Genomic DNA, 26,847 nt, shown 5'->3' on the forward strand with positions numbered 1-26,847 from the left:
GACCCGTAACAGATAGTTCTTCATCATCCTCATGGTGCGTCGTTTGCCACGCAGGTCAAACCCTGCCTGTCTTTCCAAGGCTACAGACTCCAAGCAGCTGGGAGATACAGTATGATTCCCTCTGCGTGTTCTTCATCTGTTCCTGGGCATCTGGACGGCTCCCTTGCGAGTCAATTAGATGAGATCCTTATGAGATGCCCAGTCCGCCAAAGCTCTCTCCTCTTCGTCTGATGGGGCGACAGCTCTATTTCAGTGTCGTTCTAGATCTCCAAATTCCTCACTCTGCTGCGGAGCCCGGCAACCTCGCACAGAAGCTTCATTTTGGCTTGTACGCATAACCGTGGAATTTTGGTCCATACCCGCAGCTCATATATCTGTAGACTGCGATAAAATACTCTCATGATTGCTCACGCAATTGTTCAACGGCTTACAAAACCATCTTTGGGCCCACCCGAGTGTCCCTCCGTGGCCTTTCCAAACTCCTCCCATGCACGTTTTTGCCTCTGTGGCTAACTTTGCTGCATCCCTGCCGGTCAGTCTATGCCTTTGAGATGCTTCTGGAGACTCTCATGCGTCCATCACCTTGTTGGTCTTCATTTTCAGCTTGACAGTTTCCCTCATCACAGGTGTCTGCACAGCGGGTCCTGGGGTTACTGCCATCAAAGGTGGAAAGTTTGGGTTCAGAAGCTACAAAATCCAGACCAAGATTTTATTTCAACCAACCAGCTGAGTTTAAAAACTCACAGACACTAAACTGGTTGGTTTGAGCAAAATCTTGGTCTGGATTTATACATTCTGGACCTAAACTTTCCATCTCTGACCACCGTAACGGGACCTGACCACCTGCAGCTCTTTCAGGCCGCCACAACATCTGAAGCCTTGAATATGGTTTTTTTAAAGCTCAGCATCCACATGGGAGAAGAGTGAGGTGTGAGGAGAATGGCCACACCCATTACAGCTATCAGGAAGGCCATAAGGGTGTTCATGACAGCTTAGTACAGCAGTATCGTGCAGAAAGGTACCTTCAAACACACAACTCTTCAGTAGGAGGTCCTACCTGAGACTACATGGGCACACATACAGTAATAACGTAGCTACTGAGCGTATTACTGCCTGATTTTGTTAAATACTGGTATCTTTTTAGTATAAATTATACTTTAGAATTCCATATCAGTTTCAGGAGTTTTTTTAAAGGGGTATATTTTTTACAGTATATCCATCCATCCATCCATTTTCCAAACCGCTTATCCTACTGGGTCGCGGGGGGTCCGGAGCCTATCCCGGAAGCAATGGGCACGAGGCAGGGAACAACCCAGGATGGGGGGCCAGCCCATCGCAGGGTACACTCACAGACCATTCACTCACACATGCACTTCTACGGGCAATTTAGCAACTCCAATTAGCCTCAGCATGTTTTTGGACTGTGGGGGGGAAACCGGAGTACCCGGAGGAAACCCCACGACGACATGGGGAGAACATGCAAACTCCACACACATGTGACCCAGGCGGAGACTCGAACCTGGGACCCAGAGGTGTGACTCGGGATTCTCTGTTTGAATCCTGTACTCCTGCGTGCTCGTTAAAGCACTATATGAAGCAGTATATATCCTTAAATCGGGCAGCGCTGTGGGAGGCTATTAAGGACATGAGGCTAGAAGGGTTTATCTTTGATTCTCATTGTGACTAATTACCCACCCTATGATCATTAAACATGCTAATCCTTGGCTGGTATCGATGACCAGCTAATTCCCTGCGGATTTGTTAAACAGTAACTCGTGATAACCACAGGATTAAGGCAAACTGAAGGGCCAGAGGGGAGGGTGAAGGCTCTGCTTTCACTAGGATTATATTCCATGGCCCCAGTTCCTTGCTTTCCTCAGATGAACTGATTTTTTTTGCATTTGTTCTCTGGAGGCTGTGTAACGCCAGCACTCCCCTTGTGACCCCCTACATTTCACAAACAACCCTTGCTGTATAATAATTTAAACTGATGGAGAGTGAGAGTAAATATTAGTTTCTGAAACGCCAAGAAAGAAATTGATAAGGGTTGTTTTGGGCTTCAGATCAAATCAAAATTTATTTAAAGAGCACATTTAAAGCAACAAAGTTTGACCAAAGTGCTCAACAAAGTCCAGCCCAACTAAGAAACTAAGAGGAATAAGGAAACAGGAATAAGAAACTAAGACATAAAATCAGGAAAAAAATAAAGTAAATAAAAATAATGAAATAAATAAGAGACAGACAGTTGTACTGTATTAATCAAACGCCAGGAAGAAAAGACAGATTTTCACTTAAGGGTTTATCAGCTCATGGGAGTTTTACATATAAAAATATTCTGAGGGCAGAACAAAAAAACGATTGGTCCAGAGAGATAACCAATGAGATTGTAGAGGAGGTGAGACCAACCAATCAGAGTCTTGATCTGAAAGTCTTTATATTCTCTCTGACCTGCAGGCTTATCATCAACACTAGATGTCTTTTCTCTGGTTTATACACTAAACCTATCAGTGTCCCCTCCGTGGACAGAGACAAAGTTGGGGCATTTAAGCTAACAGTCAAAAGCCATCAGTGTCTGTTCATGAGAAGTTGGTTACTTGCATGATTAATGTCCCTGTGCTACTGTGTTACCTGCTTCAGTGTCTCCCAGAAATATTTTTACACAAGGATTGTCAGAAACAGGCCATCTCCCCAAAGGACACGCATACGCTATAGGTTGCTGTCATCCTGAGTTGTGAAATGTTGAAACATTTCACAGGCTTGACAAACGTTTTATAAATAAACACAAATCGTTTGGACACATCCAGGACAATCATATTCTGTCAACATATTTCTGGATTTCCTGGCATGAGATGCTGCACCGTGCACCATTTTGGGAAAAGTCCCACGTAACATATTCAGATCATTGAAGATACTACTTCAGCGAATCGATTCCAGTTGTGTTTCATTTCACACCGATGGATTCCATGGAAAAATAAAACTGGTTCCTACATTCAAAAGTAAAAACAAAATACTAAACAGCTCATTTGACAAATGGATTCTGATTTCCCTTTTGTTATCATTCAAAATATATAAAGATATTCATTTTTTTCCTACACACTGTGCTCATTACAAATCAGCAGACTGAATGCACATATATGGCACTGAATGAAAGTTTAGTAGCAGAGTCCAAACACTTTGAGCCATGGTCAGAGAGTCAAAACTCATTTTGGGAGAGTCAAAACTCATGAAGGTTCATTTTTGTGCCAAAATGAAGACAGCAGGGGTCACTGCTCGTCCTCTGGAATTCTCTTTTCTGCCCAGCTGTGTACTATTCGTAATCCCTGATCTCAATGTGGTAAACATCAGCCCTCCTGATACCTGTGCCTACCCCAAAGTCAGTCTTCCTACTTTGACCCCTTGCAGTCCTGTTTTGTTCCCCAAATTCCTACACCAGAGTTCTTCATCCCTCATAACAAGACAGACATGCCATCTGAAGGTGATTACTCGATAGATGTGCTTCCTCCACTCTACTGCCACTATGGATATGTATAATTATTGTTTAAAGTTTAATGTTTGTTAATGCATTATATCTCTTGTACGTATTCCCCCTGTTCACAGTCTGGACTTAGCCAAACACTGTGTTTCATTGCTCATTGTACTGAGTATAATTGCGTATGTGACAAATAAAACTTCAAAACTTTGAGTATAAATGTTAATAGGACTAATTCCACCATTCTAATTTCTTTAGGATTTACTCAGTAAACACTTTGACCTAAAACAAATGACACTGTCAGTGTACCGGTGACATGCTGCCAAATTGGTAAGGCAGCTCTTTTATTGAAAATGTCACAAGGAGGTGACCGAGTACCAGAACTCGACCGGCAAGGCAAAATTTACAATTAAATTTGACCACCATTCCCAAGGAAAATGGAACCGCAAATGACTGTCATGTCAGTCACTGAAATACTTTGAAATGTTGCTCTGAGAAACCGGGGAAAATGGGCACGTCAAAGGAAATAAAAACAGTAATAAGCTGAAGAAATAAACAAGCCGAACCACCGACTCAGGAGAACTGGCTGCTGCATGCATCATTTAAGTAGAGAAAAGGTCCAAACCTGCTATCAGAACCCTAAGGGGCAGCCTTGTTAGCATAAGACCGTGAAGTCAAATTTAACTTAACTGCACTTTTAAAATGATACGCAAAATGAAAAAAGGGTCTGTCACTGACTTCACCCTTCCTCTCCCCAGGGAACGGACTATCTCCTTACCACGGTCAGGAAAAAAGCAAACCCTTCTGCTCCATGCATACATTTTCATGTTATCTCTTCAACCTGGTGCCCATTGATCTTCCAGACACTAACTCACCTGCACTGCATCAGCTGCCTTCTTAGAGCTGCTACTCTGGAGTGCGCAGTGCGAGGGGCCAACTGCCCACCCATCCTACTGTATAAACTGTATCCATTTTTCTAAGTGGATCATTTCGATCAAACAGTTACGCTTAAGTACGTCTCTCGCTCTACAGAGCAAAGCAGTACGCTCCCTTCTAGTGGTGCTTAAATGTTATGATGCTTTATAAATGTTACTATAAGATGGTAAATCATAAGCTTGAATTCCAGCAGACACCAGACAGTCAAGGTCATTGCTCCTTGACAGGGAGGAATGTACGTAAAATATTCATCTGCAGCCATCAAGAAAGCCGGAACAGCCAGCCATTAAATAAATGCTGATCTCCAAATGGACATTGGAATTCCAACAGTCAACGTGACAGGAATCACTTTATTTTTTGCCATAAATTCGATCTCTACAGGTGAATGACCTCTGAATATAATATTTACTGCAGCACCGGTAGCAGTTTCCACTTACTTTTACTGGCATCAGTCATTTGAATCTGATATATGTAACAGTTTTCCCCACCTGTTCACTGCAGGAATCCCTGAGGTCGTTATTGTGCACCTCTCAGCACCCCAGGCTATGCAACTGAATATAAAAAAATGTAAATGCTCTCGCATCAGTGATTATCAACAGGGATAAAACTCGTATGTCTTGACTGTTTTGTTGACTGACAGAAGAACGACTGTTGCTTGATTGTGGGACAACACGATGATTTTATTAGTATCCGTAGTGGCCTTTATTTGTTTAGGATAACCTAACAATCCTAATCTTAAAAAAACAGCGATGTGATATGCAATTATACTGCATAGCAAAATTATTTTCAAAACAGATTTTCAGTTTAAGATTGCACTTTGGGTCCCTTCAGAACCATCTCCAATCACCCGGACAGTTCTGGAAAGTACAGTCTGAACCCGGAACCTGCCTTTACTCATTTTCAATTTCATATATGTTTGTTTGGCAATTTATCTGTTTCTCTGTAATGATTATGTTTTTCGCACCTGTATATATATTTCCAAAAATAGCCCACTTAACCTTTTTGTCACTTTGACTTTGTTCGCTGCTAAAACTTCAGAATTTCCCTCTCGGGATTAATAACGTATTCGTCTGTCTAATAACGTATGTCTATGTCCTGCAGTGAGAAAACTCGAAAAGCTTGATAAATACAAGTGATTCAGTTCCTACAGACCGACTTTTGTGCAGCTACCTGTGGAGTACGAGATACACCTAAAAATGCCTGAAATGTCTAGAGTTTTGCCCTTTCAGGTTTTCTACAGTCAGAAAACTTTGTGTGCATATTTGCGTTGCTTTGACGCCTCCTGAACCCGGCGTCCTCTTCATTGCGAATCAAATTACAGTCAACCTAGTTGCCGCTGAAGCACAGCTTCCCCCTTGTGGTGACAATAAAGTATTACACGCAATGCGCTCCCGTCGACCATGAAGACGGCGTTTCTCCGGAGCGCTTTTCCTTTTGCCTGGTTCTTTAGGCTTTGCAGCGGTTCTCTGTTGCCAAGTTCCCCACCCCCCTCCCGAAGATGTGCTTGTATTTACCAAGCTCCTCTAAGAAATGTTTCCTCGATTGGGAAATAAACTTGACTCAGCCTACCAAAATAAGCTGTTGCCGATAACATGACAAGGCAAACAAAGGCATCGCGAAACAGGCGAATGATGGGGAGACTCGGTTATGGGGAAAAAACACGTTATTATACTATAGCCTTTACAGGGATTATAAGGCGCATCCAAAAAAACGCAACAACAGGAAATGCAACAAGTATTAGCAATAATAACCAGGGAATATTTACAATTACTATCGGGGCATGCTGGGACATGTGTAGGAAATGCATACGAGTATCGAATGACTTAACTTAATAGTACAGAATTTACCAACACTTAGCAAATAGTATCATTGACATGATAACTAAAATAAGCCTGTAATACACTACCAGTAGAAATCGGGGCAGGGAGTATTTGAAAATCATAATGTCTGTTCTTGGTTCAAGGTGCATGTATTAATCTTTTCTTTGGACACAAAGCGCATAGTCTGGTGATGATCAAAATTAATTTAATTCCATTTTGGGATGGAATTTAGCTTTAATTGAGTACTGGGCATAGATCTCTTTGTATGTCTCTGGATCCACTGTAATAAAAAATTCAGCATTCTTGTATTAAAAATGCATACAGTTTCCAATCTCATCAAAAGCACCTTCACCAGTCTAGTTAATATGCAGAATTCAATGTGCTAGATAATTCAAACCAATGGGAGCTTCATATTCCGACTGATAACGGTGGGTAATTACAAACAGTCACTAATAAATTATTTTTGAATAAGGAAAGCTGTACCTATTATTGTAGAGTAAATTGAAAATCAGCTTATAATTAGATGGGTGTTTATTTCACGTCAAACCGAGGCGCAATTAGCATTTATATGGGGCTCCGGCAGCCATATTGTCTTGCCGATGGTAACTTCTGACGCGTTACATGTGCCATATAAATGTCCCATGCCTTTAAGCAAGGGTGTAGATTTTGGGTATGGATGGCAGGGACGTGTCCCACAAATAGTGTGGGAGTCTCGTGTGTGTGTGTGTGTGTGTGTGTGTGTGTGTGGGCGGGGGGGGGGGGGTAGGCAGAAAAAGCATTTTAAATGTGACATTTATTGATTCTACAGTCTACCACATATTCAAAAACAATAAAAATAAAATATTACAGATTGAGCTAATGGAAGTAAATATGAAAACTTGTCATACAACGTTTGCTAGAACTATTTTTTTTGCTGAAATCAACGTCATGGATTGAATCATGTGAGCCACTGGAACTGCTTTCATAAAACTGAATCATTATTATATTGAATGTATGTGTAGCTGAATACTGGGAACTAAACTCCTGTTACTAAAGTTCACCAGCTGAGCTACTATGATCATTACGCTGTTTAGAGCTGAATTCTGCCTTAAAACCGGTCTCAGGTCTGGGTCAGAAAGACATAGAGGGAACCGGAATCTGAATGCAGTGATGACTGCTAAATGTCGGCCCTCTCTGCCAAAACTGTGCAAGTGGTTATGGGAATCAGATGGATGGATGGATGGATCGGTGCTGCCTGCACAATTCTAACACTTAGCCACTGCTTCCAGTCTTGCTCACATGTTCAGATGAACAGAGATACCTCAGACACTCTTAGCATGGACGGCTAGCATTCGCTTCCTTACAACCAATGTCCAAAAAAATACTAGAGAGAAGGGGGGGGGAGTCTCTTGCCATGTCATTAAAGTGAGATACAGAGAGAAGTCATAGTGATGACAGATGATGGATTCCACAGTGCTGTGTTTGTGACCGACCAAGTAAAAAAAAAAAACAGAAAAGTCACTGAATTGTCGGCATCGATTATCATATTACCACATTAATTACGAAAGTAACGAACAAGTGAATGGATAACAAACATACAAGTCTGAGGATAAGTGTGGCACAGTACAGCCCTGGAATTTTAAGTGATCCTTTCTTTCTCACCTACCACTAATCTCTCCCTTTTTACTACATCGTAAATAGCAGTAAATAGTTTCAGACCGCGCCGAAGTGCAGCTCCTGACAGCACGCTAATGTAGACGGCCAATTCACACGCGCATTAAGTCGGGTTTTCCTAATGCTGAGCCTCAATGGATGGTCCTATCACTAATGTGAACAGCCCCACGCTAACAGAGACGGCTCATCAGCTTTAGCCCACTGCTGACATTAGCATGGGGCGAAGCACGCAGCTCGCGGTCAGGCTTGCTTTGTAAAGTCTGACGCAGAATTCGGCTTTTAAGCGTAAAGTGATAAATGGCGAGAGTCATAAAGCTGAGCCGTGCACATAACTCAGCCTCCTATATCGTTGTTCATTCTTGTTCTTGACGATTCTCCGAGTTCTGTGAAATACATCTTCCGACACTCATACCCAATGGCAGCTTTGATTTAAAAAAGATTTTATGCTGTGCCATGTTCCCGCTAAGCTATATTTACAACATATTTACATTGAAACCACAGTAATGAGCTTATAGGGAAGATGATTTGGGGATTTATGTTAGAACCTGTAAAAAAAAAAAGCAGGTTTAAGGGGGGGAGGGCTGATGATGCTTGAAGAATGAACATTTCGTCTAAGAAAAATATTGCTGATATCACAAAATGTATGTATAAAGAGGACTGCGATGTGGAGCACCTATGACAATGGATCCAAAGTTGGAGACCTGAAATAGGATACCAGAGAAGAGTGGATTGGGAACCTGAGACGACAAAATCAAGGTGGGAGATAAAGGATAAATCCTTTATTTTCCATTAGCACTAGTACGAGTACAGCTACACTGGAATTCTTCTCTTTGCCTACCCCAACCTGCTCCGCATAGCTTGCAGGTCACTGCACAGGGCCAGCCAACGTGCGACACCCCTGGAGCTGGGGGTTATGGGTCTTGCTCGATGGCCGATGCACATGTGACTGTTTTGCTAAGGTCAGAGCTCGAAATGGCGACCTTCTGATCACGGGCCCAGAGGTTTGAGGCCCAAGTCGGCAGACCTAAGATGGCAGAACTGCGACGACAGATCTGAGCAGGGAATCTTGGTTTGGAATCCTTGGTTGGAGCTTCGTGGTTTGGAATCCTGAATGATAGAGCTAATGTGGGAAACCCAATCTGGGAGCTCCAAGATGGAGGACATGGATTCCTGAGACGATAGGGCGCCAAGGCCGGAAACGCTACGTGGAAGACCCAAGGTGGCAAAGCAGAAACAGGAGAACTATGGTCCTGAGACGAGCGACACGGTCTGTGACAACTGAGGTGGCAGACCAGTTCCATATTTAGGCCACAGAGTCCTTGCATTACGATGCAGCATTACTTTCAACATTCAAAACCATCACTTTTGTGCACAACATGATTTAAAAATTGTTACCTAGAGTGGTAGATTATTTGTGGCGACTGAAACCTGCTTTTTAAGTCTTGTTCATTTCACATAACCAACTGAAAATACAAATATTACACTTCATAACATTCATCTCATGTAACTAGCAATAGACTTGCTCTATGACAATCAGGTTACAGGCTATTGACTTGGATAACACTGTCCAGGAAAATAATAAGAAAGCCCTTGAGCATTTCTAAGGTTATGCTTTTGTATGCTTATGAAAAACCTGACTATCAGCCAGCTATATCTGGATGTGATAGAGACACAGCCATCCTCCAGTGCTCCTTGAAAACCCTTTGTTGGCAAAAATTTGAACAAGTACCTGTCATGTAAAAGTCCAGTTTCCATTATAAAAAATCCCCTGAGTAATGCAGACACATTTTAAATATGTTAATGTAATATGGACACATCTAAAAGGATAAAATATAAATTACGAGACAATTGAACAGCTCTCATGTAAGAAATTCAGCTTAAATTTCACCTTAAATGAAATGAAATACTTTTCCAGTTTAAATGGGGCATAGTGAACTTCTGCTGTTCTCTCTGCAAAAAGTTCTTTAAGTGTTTGATGTTAATCTTACTGATATTTGTCACTTTACATGTTTCATTTTCAAAAAATAATAATAAAAAAAAATCCAAATAATATTAAAATAACGACAACGATATCAAAACAATACAATAGACAGAAATGGAAAAACGATAATTTTCTAGAGAATCTCTTTGGCAGCTAAAATGGTAACAGCACCATAAGCCGAACAGCGCGTCAGTGTTTGGAAGCAAGATGGTTTAACGACATCGGAGCATCTCGTGCACCTCTGCATGACACAAAGGCTGAAGCTTCTTCTCAAGTGACTTCACAGACGGTTCTCCTTTACACTGCATTTATCTAGGGTCAATAATATATCAGTGTACAAACTTACCACAGTCACATTAACCGCTGTCCTTTCCCCAATATCCTCCAGTGGAGGAGTGTTCAGGAACGGCCTTATTTTAACTGATAACATTCAAATGGATACCTAAAGAGAAAGCCTGCATATGCATTCCATACATTTCACTGCATGTCGTACCTGTATGACTATGCATGTGACAATTAAAGAATCTTGAATCATGTTAATTTTGTAATTATGGCACAGTTACGATTCCCTTTCTGGTGATACTTGATCAGTGTAGGTCTGACCTCTTGAAGTATCTAGCCTTGGTTCTACCTACCTAATAGCATTCATATTATCTCAGTACACACACAATTCCTTCTGAGTGAAACCTACTATATAAAGGGTGCTTATGTTCTGGAAGATGTATAAATACTCAACACTGCGGTAATTAGTGTGTCTTGAACATATGGCTGATTTTCTTGCATAATGGTCCTTTAAGAAACATGGAGTGTCTTTCATTTCCTTAACTGGTTCCTGTATTGTGGAGCCTAAATTTGTGGAAATCTGAAAGCTATTCTGTATCATTGAATCCTTATTGTCGCACCCTGGCTGAAATATTAATGCCGTCTATTGACATGTTTGCATTACAATAAAATGTCCGTTACGGTTCCTCGTTGTTAAGATTATTGAATACAGAAGTTGCTTATATTGTGATAATTTAAAATTATTTATAGTTGCATTTTGTGTAACTTATGACATCAGTCGGAAGCATAACAACGAAAGTCTTTCATCAAAACAACATCTTTCATCATTCGTATTGTTCCACTGTTGACGTAAAAATTACAAGCTCATCATGTGTACCTTCAAAGACACGAAATGACTCCGCAATTCTGCCAGAAAAGTGTGATTTTTTTCTGAAATAGAATCTTTTTTAGGTTTACTTACTGAAGACCAATTTCTTTCCACACAATTTTACCATTTGCTTACAGTTCCAAAAAATTAATCTAAAATAAATTCTGAATAGATTAAAAAAAAAAACAAAACAGAACTTAAATGTGTTACTTGTATCGTAGGAAAACATAAGCCATCCTTTATGAATTGACCCCAAGTATTTCACATGACACTTTCATGTCCAGAAAAATCTGCCAGCAATATTTGTGGATTTTACAGGGCTCTCCTCACCTTCCCATCTTTACTGTGGGCCCTATTTTGCAAACATGAAATGTAATTACCCCAAGCCGTATTGTGACACATTGATAAAAGACTTGCTCTAGGGGTGGCAGAGAAGTACATGACTTTAATATCCTTCAAGACTGATGATAAATATGTATATGATCTCTTTTGCTAAGATAAGCCATGAGTATTAGCTAATTATACTGACACCGGCCACTACTTGTATTTCAGAGCCATTTTTGCACTTTATCCTAAATATCAAGATTAGGTAATAATGAATTTAGCTAATTTTATTCTTGTCAGCATCTTGCAACATATAATTTAGTTACATACTCCTAAAAGTACAGAAATAAGAGGCAGACTTACTTCTTGGTTGGGTTAGGCTGGTTTGACTTTGTGTCGAACGAGCGGTTGCCCAGTGAGTCCCCATTGAGGCACATTGCCTGCATCGTGAGGGAGCGTCAGTTACGGCGCTACGGCCATGTGGCGCGTTTCCCTGAGGGTGATCCGGCTCATCAAGTGGCCGGACCAGGCCGAGGAGACGCCCACGTGACACCTGGCTGCGGCAGATGGATGGACATTTCCGGAAGGTGTGTCGGCCTGGGGGGTCATCGAGATCCTGAGGTGTTTTGTCGTATGGTGACCGTTGCCTGCCCCCCAACCTAACCTGACCTGTTTTGAGGGGACACAAATAATGTAGTACTATGCTCATGCTTAATGTATTAATTAACCAGAAAGTCAGTGTTAGTTACCTACTGATCCCATGTTAGTTCATCATTAATCAATCAAAACATTTCATGCATTTCATCCATCCATCCATCCATTTTCCAAACCGCTTATCCTACTGGGTCGCGGGGGGTCCGGAGCCTATCCCGGAAGCAATGGGCACGAGGCAGGGAACAACCCAGGATGGGGGGCCAGCCCACCGCATGGCTCATGTATTTCAGGCAGTTACTATATTTGTGCACGATTTATACTTCAGTAGCAACTGAGTTACTGTTACTTGCGTCTCCTCAAGTGTTACTGACTTTTTTTTTAGCTCAATAAAAATATCAGTCCTGCCTCATTCTGTCAGTAGAATAATGCAGACTTTGCTCTGAGTCCGTCTGTATAAAGATTAATTGGGAAGCGTTAAGGTGAGATTCTCTGACTAATAGTGAAGGTGTATGAACCTGCTTGAACAGGGGTAGCTATCAGAGTGTGCTCCTGTTTGACTGAAGCCATTATTTAAACATTTAGTCACTGAATCTATACCTGTCCCCGCCTGTTAATTAACGTGGCTGAAAGGTAATTCTGAAGCTCATGTGCCCGGAAGATGTTCACGACAGCCTCCTTCACCTCTTTATTTGAGTTGTTTCATTGGAGCTGCAGAGGAGGACCTCACCAAAGCTGATGTTAAACTGAAGGGAGAGGTGAAAGCGTGAAGACAAGCTTCATGTTTCGTACAGAAAAGCTGCAAATTACCGGGATGTTTTCAGTTGTGCTATTTATTAACACTGCTATGTATTTATTCAGAAAATCAAGTTATCTGAGAGCAGCTGATGTGTCCTGCAGCTAGTTTTCAGAATTGCGGCAATTTATTTTGTAAACCCTCATAGGCGGTCTGGGGAACTTAAGCATGATACCAGCAAAACTCCATTACTGTGCCGTGTGTTTAAAACACCTCCATCACATTTCGTAGCTGCTGTGTCTTGCCTTCTTCCTCGCCCTGTCTGTTCAGCTCTACCGCACACGACCAAAGCGATACGCGATACTCCCCTGTTTAGTGCTTTCTACACTCAGGTAGCATGAATTGCATTGTTTCAAATTTGTTTTAAAGTAATTGATCGAATATGTAATTGGGTGCAAAAGGTACAGAAATTTTCTCAATCAAAACGGTAGTTTGGGTTTAGAGTCGTAAATGCATGGGTGACGTAAAGGGGTGGGGTTGGGGGGTTAGGGGACCTAGAGCAATTCCAAGGGCCTCTGAGTGACAGGGGCCTTAAACAAAACTGGAACATAATTGCATTGGTCTGGCTTGAGGGCCCGATATGACATGCTTTCATGGGGCCCAATATCTCTAGCCGTGCCACGGTTATAATGTACAGTAAATAATACTAATTACTGCATGATACTATCCAGCCAAAGGATCATGGTAACACTGTGCTATGATTCTCTTACTGAAACAGCACAGTAGTAGTAATATTTGATTACAAGTCATTTGATTGTAGTAAACCAGGACTCTATAATGAAACATTTTAATATCTTACAGATTCTGTAACTTTGGTGAAATGAAAATATCTAATAAAAAGTTCTCACTTGTCCTAACGTTTCATTCCTTTAAAGTTTATGCAGGTTCATCTAGAGGATTCCTTGAAATGTGTTTGGTTTTTGATACACATACAATAACATGCCGGATTAATTCAATATTTGTGAATCGTCTACACTCTTCTTACATATTTGGAAAATGTAGAAAATGGAAAATGTATCATCTAGGACAGTGGTAATCTATTAACCCGATTCCGAATGGAAAGTGAAACTGGTTTACAATACCCAAGTAGGGTAACCCAAAATGGGTGTGTTGCAATGCCGTAGTCTGTCCACTTGATGTCGCACACGAGTAGATAATGGGACCATCCGTGGGAAGCTTCCCCCTCGCCCTCCCCCTCTCTTGTACTATGTGTACTGTGTGTTGTGTGTCTGATAGAAAGTGAGCCTGGGTTTCCAGCCGAGTGCTTCCTCTCGCTCAGTGTGTGTGTGTCTGTGTGTGTGTGTGTGTGTTGTCATTATTATCCAGTCTGCTCCCAGCTCGGAATGGCCAGATTCACTCAGACTGAAACAAGGAGGCAGCAGCAACTACAACAGCCCCATCCCGCTCACACCAGCCTGGTTTTCACTGGACCGGGGGCCGCACCGACCCAACATCCACTACTACTGATTTCGCACCAGCACCAGTACTCTCTGATCACATTTACAAAACCCATGAACGGGTCAGAATCCATTTCCATTCATCCGGACAGCGGCAACATGAAAGACCAAGATGCCATAAAGCTATTTATCGGGCAGATACCGCGGAACCTCGAGGAAAAAGACCTGAAACCCCTATTCGAACAGTTTGGGAAAATCCACGAACTGACAGTTTTGAAGGACCGATACACCGGCATGCACAAAGGTAACGCGTGTCCCCGTAAAACTGTATATCCTACATGACTATCTGCGGTCGGTTGGCTCTGAGTGGGGAATCATATTGTCATATTCAGTCTAATATCAGTTGCGTATGACTGTTCGTTGGCCAAACGTGGTATAATTGACTACTTGGCATTTTTACCCAGCTATATATTTAGTAAGAATAAATGTGTCATGTAAACCACTGGGTATAGTCAGTGCGTTGAAGATGTGTATTGTAATGTAAACTTACATGCTCTAAGTATGGGGGGGCGGGGGGGGGGGCGCACATTTGTGGTACATTTTTTTCCAGAAGCGTACCTGGTGAGCAAACTGTATCTGGTTACTACATACACACAATGGCATCATTTGCATAATTCTGAAGGGATGTAAACAGGTATTCGTGCGTTTCCTCCCTTTAGCGCAGCAGGGCACTCTTTTAAAATCCCCAAATCACATAGGATACCGCTTATTTTGTACACATTTTGCAATTTCCAGTCGTCGCGCAATCGATTGGCCGTATCAGTTATTTTAGGGGGTATTTAATATCACGTTTAATTTGCATTTGATAATTTGGCGTTCTTATCTTCTCCTTTTACAATGTAATTGTATTTCTGTCACGCTTTCACAGAACTGGGTCAGTCACGCTTAAGGGGGATGCATTTTTAAAGAGCCTTTCTTTAGTCGCGCATCTAAGGCATAGGGATTTATCTTTTATTTATCCGTCTGCTTTCTTTAAACGTGTCTTTGTGTTGCTTAAATACGGAATGCGCTAATCAATAAGAAATCATTGCGTTAATATATAATAAAGGGAGTATAGTAGGTTTAGGTCGTAAGATGGATATATAAAGCCGATTTCGAAATCTCCGGTCAGACCCGATGCTCTTAAGCGGTCAGCGGACGGGGAGGATTTACAAGGCAGGGCGGTTGTAAAAGCATAGGCAAGAAACAATGTTAATATGAGACATTGTAATCCAGTGTACAGATCGTCGCCATTTAAATGCTTGTAGGAAATTATGCTGCTTCCATAATCGCCATATTCCCCGCCGTTATTGTTAAGAATGTTGAGATTTTTTTTCCATAGGATTTAAAAGGAAATTGGTAGTTCTTTTTTTATACAAAAACGTCCAAGCTCACCAATTTAGCACAATGCGTTCTAAAGAGGGTGAAAATAATATTTTCACAATTTGCACTGAGAATAAAATAATTTACGTTTATTTATCGTTTATTTGTGAAAGGTGCATGCCAGACTAAGAGATTACCAATTTAACCTGCTCCATTTTACATCGTCTGTTATCGTTTATAAACATACTTAACTTGCAATATGTGCATCAAGTATGCTACTTGCACAGAAATCAGACTGATATAAATCTATATTTAATAAATAAATATTGAACTTACGCAGACTAAACACAGGCAAATTACCATAATCGCTATCCCCTGAACAAACTTATCCTTCATGCTGATTATGATTATTAATAATACATCTTGATTGAAGGTAATAAAGGGGAAATTTGAATTGACATTTAAGTATAAGCCCCCCTCTCCCCAGAAGTGCAGAACAAGGCCCTGTCTCTGTGATGCTGTTGAATTTGAAATCCTAGGTTGAGGAGAGGAGGGGGCTTATTTCAGTTCCGGTTTTGTGCCTTTGGCCTATTCCTCAGATGTATGATATAAAAAGCTTCACTGACTTTGCTGTGCACTGTGTAAAAATAATTGTATCATTAATACAATTTACACAAGCATTTATCGGGACAGGCCCGCAGTGTGCCCAGGGCCTGTCTCAGGTAGCAGAGAGGGGACACCATGGACAGGATGCCAGGCCGTGACAAGGCACATACTCACACACTGTGGGCAATTTAGAGGTGCCACTTCAACCCACCTCATATCTCTGTCCTGTGGGTTGAACCCGGAATACCCAGTGGAATTATATACAAACATGAGGAGAAGATGCAGAGTCCACAGGCACAGAACTGAGGCCGACATTCGAACCCCTAACCCTGGAGGAGTGCGTGTACGATGTGGCCCACTGTGCCACAGCAAATGCCCGTAACTGCACCCAGTTACACAAAAATATGCTTCCATAATAAATTCAAATCAGTTTGCATTTATGGGCATAATTCTTAATCAGTAATGTGAGGTGCAATGCCCACGTAGGAATGGAAGGGGTTTAATCTTTATGACGTGCTTGTGAAAGTTAATAAAATAGACTTAGCTGATGTAATACAATACTGGCTGATCACCTGATTTGAATAATTACTCGTATAAGTACATTGATTGAATGAAAATAGTATGATTACCATTGTTTCAGTTAATCACAAACATCATGCAGGACAACACAGATCTCCAGTTGTAATGTATTCGTATTTAACCGAATCTAAAACGGAATAAACAGTACTGAACTTTCACTGTAGTAATGTGAGACGGGACTCCACTCTCACGCTCTTCCTAGCCCATGCAGTGTATATAAGATAAAGGTCAATTTATGTCAAAACGGATTAAAGAGACAATTTATAAGATCTTGCGGAAATGACGTTGGGGTGTATAATTAGAATGGATGTGGACGTGAAACAACGCAACAGTTTTGCCAGCATAATGTACTAAGGAGTTGGGTCGAAAGTGGATAAATCCTGATAATTCTTCGAAACGAAATTTTCATATAATCCTTTTACTATGTTTACTTTACCCTTTAAATCTCAAATAATCCCAATGTTCACTAAGCGAAATAAATTCTATATGAAGGCTGAATGGTCATTGACCAAACAATAAAATATATATATCGATGTACACCTGGAAAAATATTTAATGAAGGCTTACACATATATTCGGTTACCTAGCTTTTTAGAAGTACATTTCAAGGTAATTACATCGTGGACAACGGCATTACTGCGACGTGTTAACATAAGGTTTCTTTGCGTCATTATCAGAAAAAACTGGAAATGATTGTGAATCGCTGCATTACGCGATGGATTTAGTTATAGATCTCATTTGCTTAAACGTGCTATTGAACCCACGTGTAAACACACGCAAGCACACATGAGTTTCTTTCGTGTACATGACGACTCGGCCCTTCGCCATGACGTTTATAGACGTGCATGTATATATACATGAGGCATATTTATAGGAATTAGTCTCTGACTGCCTCAACAAAAAGAGATGCCGCTGTCCGCGGATTATTGTCACACGATGCTTACAAATCTTCAGCTGGATTTTCACTCCCGCCCCCAGTGTCCTTTGTGTCCAATGTGGGCATAGTAATATGATATTTATTTAGTTGCTTTGTAAAATTGCGTTATATTAAACTTGATTTGTGTTTCGCATGTGAAAATGTCCCGGCATTCCCTTGGGGAAACGTAGCACTTGATCGTAAGGAACGATAATTATACGAGTTATCATAACTCGACTCATGAGGATTTGCAAACATGGATTGTCTGACGCATCCTTTGACTGATCAATTTGTTACAATAAACATGCGCTTCTGCTCCACGCTTCAGTAATCTACGCAGATTTTACAACTGATGGACAATTTATGTGGTTTCCTTTCATGCTTTTTTCTGTAGTGGGGGGTTGCGAAGGTGATTATTAGTTTGATTCCAGCCCTTTCATTTCAAAATGCAAAGCCAACATTTTGTGGTGCGGTGAATATCCTGCATGCAGAATCGCTCTCAACCTTTTACACACTGTTTTTAAACTAAAAGGCCAAAATTAATTCAGATAAATTCATTCTCCCAAATATACCTTGATGCAGCTGCAGTTGCACATACAGTGAAACTTTAATTGCTGTAGCAATTAGCTGAATTATCAGATGTACTTGAATTAGCTACATTTATGTTACAGGATGCCAGTCAAATCGCCAGCATATCAGCAAGGCGAGATAGTGGAGAGGGCATGATAGATAAGGAAGATAATAGCATGCAGCAAGAAGACATATATACCAGAGAGGAGAGATGGTGTGAACATCGGTCATTTGCTCCGTCTACTATAGGTTATCAATGGGATTTCAGAAGAAGGTACTGGGATTATAAGACATTCATAGCATGACGGAAATGGGGGCACTATACCTTGACGTTTCAGTTTTACTGATTAGGGTTATAAAAGGTCAAGAGGTGTCAGGGAAAATATGCTGACCCAGATAATGGAGGCCAGGCTCATTCCTGCATGTAGACTAAACAAATATACGTCAAGCACTTTGCTAAAACACAGAGACGACAAAATACTGAATACGCCAAGTCAGCAGATATATGCTCGGCCGTATTAAGCGTATATATTTTATTAAATGTTGCTTTCAGGAGGTTAAAAGTCCAGCCAAGACAGTTTTGGAAAAGTTATCAGCTGATAACTGTGTAAATTGCTTTTAGTAAGTGCAATTTCAAATGTGTGTGTGTGACACATGATTACACTGGAACTGGCCACCATCAAATTTAAATCTTTGTTATTAGAGGGTGGTGGTGGGGGGGGGGGGCGTGGGGGGGGGGTAGCAGAGAAGCACTGGCTCTCCCTGTTTTCCTGGCTGTTTGGTTGGGTCTTTAAAGGGCAGTATAATGATATTTGGTATCAGTATTGAGATAAATTAGTGAAGCAATGTTTCTTTACACAAGGACATGATAACTACATTCTACATTTATCTTTTGTTCTTCCGCTACACCGGTAAGATGCTTTAATTTTTTTTTTTTTGTTGGGTCTTTTTACAGAGATTAATTGCAGCCATGCAATACTCCACGCCAGGCACCGTTAGACAGGGGAATCACCTTGCAGTTTTATTACCACACGCTCATGTCCGCACACCTTCTCTTCAAGCCCTGTGTCCATAAATCACTGTTTGCTGGCCAGTAGCAGATTGCACATTTGATCTGATTAAACTTGTACTAAGACCCCTTAACCCCAAACCGTTTTTATCTGAATCATACAGCAGCCCCCCCCCCCCCTTTATGATTATCCGCTCACTTTGTCATGTTTGTCTATGATTTATTATGAAAAATTATGTTAGTCTGGGTCTTGGCAGCGAAAGGGGCAACTATACCACATTAATGCAATAATAAGGCTCTGTTCCGAGTACAAGGAGACGTCTGTAAATATTATAACAAGCAACAGGGTCTTCTCATAAAAGATTCAGCATCTCAGCTTGGATTTGACAGGAGCTAAGAGCTCTGACTTCAAGATGAGCTCGCGCTCATTCAGTAGATACTGGCCGAACTGTAAGGAACTTTGTTTTTGCATCGCCCCATGCTTAGCTGCTCACTTTTCTCATAGGCTTTTTATTTATGTCGAGGAAATCACCATATCGCGAGGCCGTGTGAAAACCGCAGTGCATTCTCACCATCTCCTGTTATTGAGTGGCATTTCACTTAAATGGGATTTTTTGAAGGGCGCGTTAAAAGGGCACCTTTTATGGAAAACGACTGATTGATTGAGGGTAACCCTATCATCTGCTTTCTTATTTTATCCTGTTTTTTTATGGTAGCCAAGGCGTCATGACCTGTAGAGTGTACATAACGTTGTGCATGTGTATCACGCCTGTCGTTTTAGAGGACTCCATTGGTCATTAGTGTGTACGCAAATAGGACCTTTTCTGTCTCTATACTGCTTGTCTTTGCCACATAAAAATGTAAAAAGCAGGATTGGTGACTCGCATGGCTTTTCTTTTGCGCACGAGACAGACGCAATGAAGATAGTATATTATCACGGTTTGTTTGCCACTACATTTTGAAATATGTTATTTCCATGACCCTAACAATGCAATGCACAAACTGGAGACAATTTGGTGAAAATAAGCTGTAAAATTTGATGTTAGGAGCAAAAAGTCTGTGTAAGAACACAATGCAAACGCAGACGGAAACTATGAAGTTTGTTAGTATTTGCGTACTGCCTCGGCTGAATGATTTGCTTTATCTGATTAATCAGACTCATTTCTAGTAATGACAGCAATTCGTCTGAGTAAATTCTGAATATATCATGCAGTGTGGACACAGATTTAGTTGTGTTGTTCAAACTCAGACCTGCTATGTGAAAGTTACACAAAATGTTTACTTATTTCTCTTGACAAATACAGCTGAACATTTTCACAAGCGCAAAAATACTTTTCCAAACTCAATCCTAGTTGAGCTAAAGATTTAATGCGATTAAAAATTAAAGACTGCCACCATTTAACTGAAAGAACAGAGGTAAAAAAATTATACCATCACATGCATATCACATTCCTTGATATACTGTGTATAGTAATCATATTAAACACAAACAAAATCATGTCTGTGTAAAGCAGAATTTAAGTGGATGCCTGAAAAAAAAAACAGTAACTTAAGGAAAACGACTCTGATTAATGTTTACTTGTGTCCAACTATCTTGCACATACGCAACATGAATAAAATCATTTTTTAACTTTTATAAAATTATGCGGCTAGTCTTTATTTTTATCACCAAATACTGATGAAATACTCAAATCTGACACAAGAAAAAACCTTTTTCAAGACAAATCAGACACTCCCTGTGTTTAAATACTTTGGTTGACTGAGGTAAATCTACAGCCAACCCGGTTGCAGGAATGACTTATTTCATTATAAACACAGCTGATGGATCAGCCTTATTTAAAAAGAAACAAATTATGTTGACAGAGAATGACTCTTTTTGTTTCTCTGCTAATTTGTAAGCCAGGCCAACAGTGAGCAGAAAGAATGAACAACATATATTACAGTGTTAATTAGGATATTTGGGTTGAAAGCACATGGAAAAAATGTTATTGTATTAACGCTGCAACCTTTCAGCTCTGCACATGGCCATTCCTGCCTGACTTGTGAGGCAGTTATTAATCATTAAATCTCCCGTGCACGGTTCAGTGCTTACGTGGAAGGATTTACTTCAGTCTTTTAGACAGAGGATTCAGAAATAATTTTATTATAACTAAATGCTTTTTAATAGATACGTTAAAATACTTTAAATTAATGTTTTATGATCAAAGAGGAAAAGTATTGCTACTTGTGACATGGCCACCTTCTGTGATAACAGATTCTATGGCGCAGTTAAATCTGCTTTCACTGGAATGGTCATGGTTCACTGGAATCCCAAACATGCATATTACAAGACTTACGTCACTTTTCATTTACCTTGGACTGAGATTTTTTTTTACTCTATTCGTCTATCAAAAAAATACCATGGGAAAAGAATAAATTATCCATCCATCCATCCATCCATCCATCCATTAGCAACTTCTTCTGCTCAGTGTCACAGGGGACCCCAGTGACCTCTCCCAGGAAGCACTGGGCACAAGGCAGGAGGCACCCTGTACACCAGGAAGCCAGTCCACTGCATCAAAAAAAAAAAAGTACACAGTACCAGTCAAAAGTTTGGATACAGCAAGTTTCCTATGAAGAAAGTGATAGTGTTGCATCACATGACCTAAACACAGGAGAATTGGTCTTGGAGAGGTTAGACCAGAAAGTGAAGGAAAAGCAGCCAATGAGAGCTCAGCATATGTGGGACCTCCTTCAGGACAGCTGGAAAGGCATCTCAGGAGGCCACCTCATGAAACGGGTGTGGAGGAGACAGTAGGGTCAGCCGGTTCCTGGAGCAATTGGGGTTAAGGGCCTTTCTCAAGGGCCCAATGGTGGGATCACTCTGTCAACACAGGGATTTGAACTGGCAACCTTCAGGGATCCAACCCACAGAGCTGCCCCACCCCACCCAACAATTTTTTTTTGTTTAACACTTTTTTGGTCAGTTCTTAATCTATACATATATCCAAATATTAATAGTTTTGATGTTTTCATAATCATTCTAAAATGTTACGACACAAAACAAATAATTTCCCTCGGGGGGTTCAAAAAAGTTCTTCTGATTCTGAAAACAAACCTTTCTATGGGTAGGTGTATCCAAACTTTCGACTGGCACTGTATTTAAATGGATACATTATATTTAATAGTTTAGGGTGATATGGTGACTTAGTAGCTTGTGCTGTGGGGTCACACCTCCAGGGCTGCGGGTTTAAATCCCACCCCAGCCATGTGTGTTTGGAGCTCGCCCCTTCGCCCTGTGCTGTGAGGGATTTCCCCAGCCACTCTGTTTTCCTCCCACAGCTTAAACTTTATGTGTCCTGTGATGGTCCGTCTGGCATCCTGTTCAGGGTCTTCCCCCGCGCTGTACCCTGCACTGCCTGGGATAGGCTCCAGCCCCCCCCCCCTCCATGCGACCCTGTACTCAATAAGCGGGAATATGGATGTTTACACTTTAATCCTATTCACTTAGTAGATCTGTGATTCAGATTGATATGCATGGACAAAGTGGCCAATACATTTAACTAATCAATAGCCACTAAAGGCAGCAGAAGAGTGGCATTGTGGGTAGCATTGTCGCCACTGCCTACAGCCCTGAGGGGTCTGATTCCCTAACCGAGGCTGTGTGTGCGGAATTCGCTTGATCCATTTCCACTGGATGCTGTGGTGCCCCTGCAGTGCAAAAATATGCATCTGAGTGAAGTGCAAGTAAACTGCCCTCAGTGTGAGAGTGTGTGCTTTGAGATGGACTATCATCCAGTGAGCGCAGACGCACTGTACCCCCGTGCCAGATAAGCGCTATAGAAAACAGATGGACAGAATAGCTAATGGCTAAACGGCATAAACGCTAATGAATCCCAGGCTTATATACTTTATATCTAGACATTATTTTTTTTTTAAATCAGCATATTGATGTTACGGTGAACTTTTTCCCCGATTGTGCTGATACCACTATTTGCTACCACTTAACAATTTTCCATTTTCCCCTAAATAGTTTCCCCTAATGCATGAAGTTACAGAAGCGTTTTAGGAGCTCAAAAAAGGAGACTTTTCACCTCACATAGCCGCTGTACACATTTATCATTTTCTCTGTGAAATCCGTGTGGCTCATTTTTAAAACCAACCAAACAATGATTACAGCCCAAAAATGCAGCTTAAAATGTTGTACACTATTTGTGTATGAAAATATGAGATATGCTTTTTGCTGGAGAGGATCGAGGATGGACTTTAATGGTTGGTCTTTATCATGCCATTGAAAGGACAAATGATAGATAGATAGATAGATAGATAGATAGATAGATAGATAGAGATAGATAGATAGATAGATAGATAGATACTTTTGTATGAATACTGTGGAATTCTCTGGATTGAAGCAGCTTTTGAAGCGAAATACACAGCCATGCTATTTGTATGAATTATTTCTACTGGAATAATAAAGGATAATTTCACTGTTCATTATAATTGAGCGCAATGAATCAGATTTTATGTATAACATAATAACCATCTGTGAGCAAGGAATAATTTTAAGTGCAGCCTTAACTCATTTCTTCTTCTTTTTCCTAATTGAAATGTATTTCTTTCGAGCTTGTGTGACAGAAGTTAATATCGGCGTAGAAACAGCGCGATATACAAACACATTTTAAGAATGTTGGATGCTGAAGAAATATTGGTAAAATAAAGCAACCCCCCCACTCTGCTTTGTGTCTTCCATACTACTTTATCAGTACGGGATCATATTAAGTGAACAATGCATACTATGTTTCAACATTAATAATATAATTTTATTTATTGCATATTCTGTGAATATAAATTTTTACAAAGCTAGGTCTATTATTATGAGTGGCTTAATTTGTTTTTAGGATGGTAAGAATTACTGGCCTGGTTTATTGAAAGTGTTTAATAAATAATGTTAAAATACTATTTAATGCACTCAGAATGAATCTGGATGATCACTGCTTCTGAAAGACCATCTGTGGAGAGTTTGCAAATCAACTATTGTAAGAGGTGGTTTGTTTGATTTACTTTTCTCGTCTGCTCTGTTTCCTTTTCGAATCAAATTACCACTAAATGTATTGCCATGCCGGTATTAAGAATTCCACTGAAATCCAGCTGAACTGAACTGATAGCACGTGCGATTTCATCAGGGTTATTGTCTCGTCTAATGTGCCTGCAAACATGACATGAAATAGAATTAGTATATGATTTTAAAATTAAACCATGACCGCAGCTAAAACATTTTACTTAAGTACTCAGTGATCGACAGGAATGTAATAATTTTGTTCAGGTGATCGTGTTGTAAACTGTAGCCTGTAATCACATTATTTTAATCAGACCCCCCCCCCCCACACACACACACACACACGCATATATGAGCTCGTGCTTACTTATATATACATACACACAGCATATGAACAAACGTGATGCATCTGCAGCGAGTAACACTGCCCATTTGCTGCCCAGCGTTAACGCATGACAGCCGACATTCCGCCCTGTGTGCCTTTTTTTAAGCTTGCACGTTATGTGCCAAACACACCTAAAATAAATGCAGGGATACAGACGGCTGAGAGGTCTGCGCTGTGGCACAATGAACAGTAGACACTGTCCAGGCGGCGACAAAGTGATCTGTGGCAGAGTGGAAAGATGTACATGCCGACAAGTTATATAACACAATCACTTACTGCTGTGCTGCTGGAAGGGAGTCAACACGGCAGAGAGAGGCATTAATAACTACAAAAAAATTAAACCGTAGCGTTCATATCACTCTTAATAAATATCACTCATGCTTATATTAGATAACGTGTTATGGAGACTTCCGAAGTTCAGAAATATATTATAATATGTAAGATTCATCAGGGTTATATGATTTGCACGCCGCTCAGCAGAGCTATGAATAGAATTGGTGGTATTTCCGAAAATAGGTTAAGCTGTCATCGCCGTGTTACTGGCATGACATCACCGCCTGCCTGCCAGCCTCCCCCCACCAAAAGGCTGCTCCCTTACTGCGGAGAAAGGAGAGAGATGAACCACCACCCACTATGAGAGCATCTCGCCTCCTCCAGCTCCGATCCACCTGTGCGGTACAGCACTCCGTGTGATCTATGCCCCGCCCCCTCGTGCCTGCCATTGGCCCGACCTCACGGAGCCGCTCTCTGATTGGCTTGGTGACTGCAGCTGTAGCCTTGCTACTTTCACATTATTGTGTTATCACTGCTTAGACAGGACTGGATGCGAATCTGTGGGGTTTCATTTTTGCCTTCTGTTGGTCACAGCAAGCCCTTCCCTGCAATTACATTTCTGTCATTTACATGTGTTTGCAGTTTGTTCCAGTCGGCGCAGCATTTACTTAATAAATCTTTGAGTATTTAACAAATTGTCACTCTGCTGATAATGCAGGACTAAGGCGAGGCAAAGCTGATTGTCAATGGAATGAAATGATTCAGATTTGTTATAAAGCATATTCACTCTGTTTTTCCTGTGATTCATTATGACTGCCTACACAATATAAGATGTACAATGTGGTACTGGAGGCATGCAACACAAATAATAAACAACTCAATATGTTATATAACATCCCACAAACTGCTTTTTATTTAAATGTATGTTTGTGAAATATTCCATTAGATCCTCTTGTAAGATCACTGTAAATCAGAATGGTCTACTGCATATATTGAAATCGCACGTTTATTACATATATTCTTTATTATAGTAGATTACACGTATTAAAGCTCAAGGCATACATCAACTATTATTCCATCACTAATTTTACGAATTTTTCAACAATGTATAAAGACAAAACTGCATACGTTTAACCCGTTTGCATTCAAGTCAGCGAGTCCGTCAAACCAAACAACCGAGGGTGATTTTGACTTTGTCCCCTGGTATGTGATTTTTACCTCTTTGTTTACACAATTTATTAATTCACTCGTTAATTCATTAGTTTTCAAGGGCGTCTGGCTTTGTTTGTTTAAAGAAGAATGATGTAATGCGCCGCACTCTTCCCAGTAAACGCGTCTGTCCTTTAGCCAGCAGCTGGTGAGGATGCCAGTCCGCTAAAACCCGGTGCGGGAGTTTGACACGCGATCCCAGAGTTACGTGGGTCGTCCTCAGCCTAAGCTTGTGTGTCATTTTCTCTTGCTGGTTTGAGACAACTTCCATTTACACACGACCTATGTGACCGAGATGAATCACAAGCAGACTCCGTAGTGCTAATCGCTTGGAGCCAGAACAGCAAATAACCTTTTCTTCCGTTATTCAAAATGAAGATGTTGAAATTACGTCGGTGGCGTTATTATAAACCGTGGCGGGGGGGTTTACCCAGATGTAGCTGCTCCTAATAATAAAATATTTCCTGTTTGTGTTTAATTATCAAGAAAGGCCTGTAACTTTTTGAGCTGACGGTAGTAAAAAAAGCTTCAGCTGAATTTTTCAGTCCGGTGAGTGGAAATGGAGTCTGTTAATGGAAAATTGGGAGGCTGTGTTCCCATTAATTGAATATGTATCGTTTAACTTTTAGCCGGAAATTCTGAAAAATAGTGATAGGGAGAGCTGAATTGGATTCAGAAACGTGTTTAGGAAATGGATATTGACTAACATAAATGTATGAAACGGCC

General features: G+C 40.8%; 1 protein-coding gene across 10 annotated transcripts in view; it reads left to right on the forward strand.

Annotated features, from left to right (window-relative positions):
• Positions 1-14,009: 14,009 nt before the first annotated feature.
• celf5a (cugbp, Elav-like family member 5a) overlaps positions 14,010-26,847 on the forward strand; it is a 156,382-nt gene continuing 143,544 nt past the window's right edge. For all 10 annotated transcript variants that reach the window (XM_048976953.1, XM_048976955.1, XM_048976957.1 and 7 more), the window contains exon 1: positions 14,010-14,481. In XM_048976953.1, the coding sequence (XP_048832910.1) occupies positions 14,124-14,481 (358 nt within the window). In that variant the 5' untranslated portion in view covers positions 14,010-14,123. The remainder of the gene's footprint in view (positions 14,482-26,847) is intronic.

Source organism: Brienomyrus brachyistius, chromosome 15, assembly GCF_023856365.1.
Source record: "Brienomyrus brachyistius isolate T26 chromosome 15, BBRACH_0.4, whole genome shotgun sequence".
Classification (NCBI taxonomy): Eukaryota; Metazoa; Chordata; class Actinopteri; order Osteoglossiformes; family Mormyridae; genus Brienomyrus; species Brienomyrus brachyistius.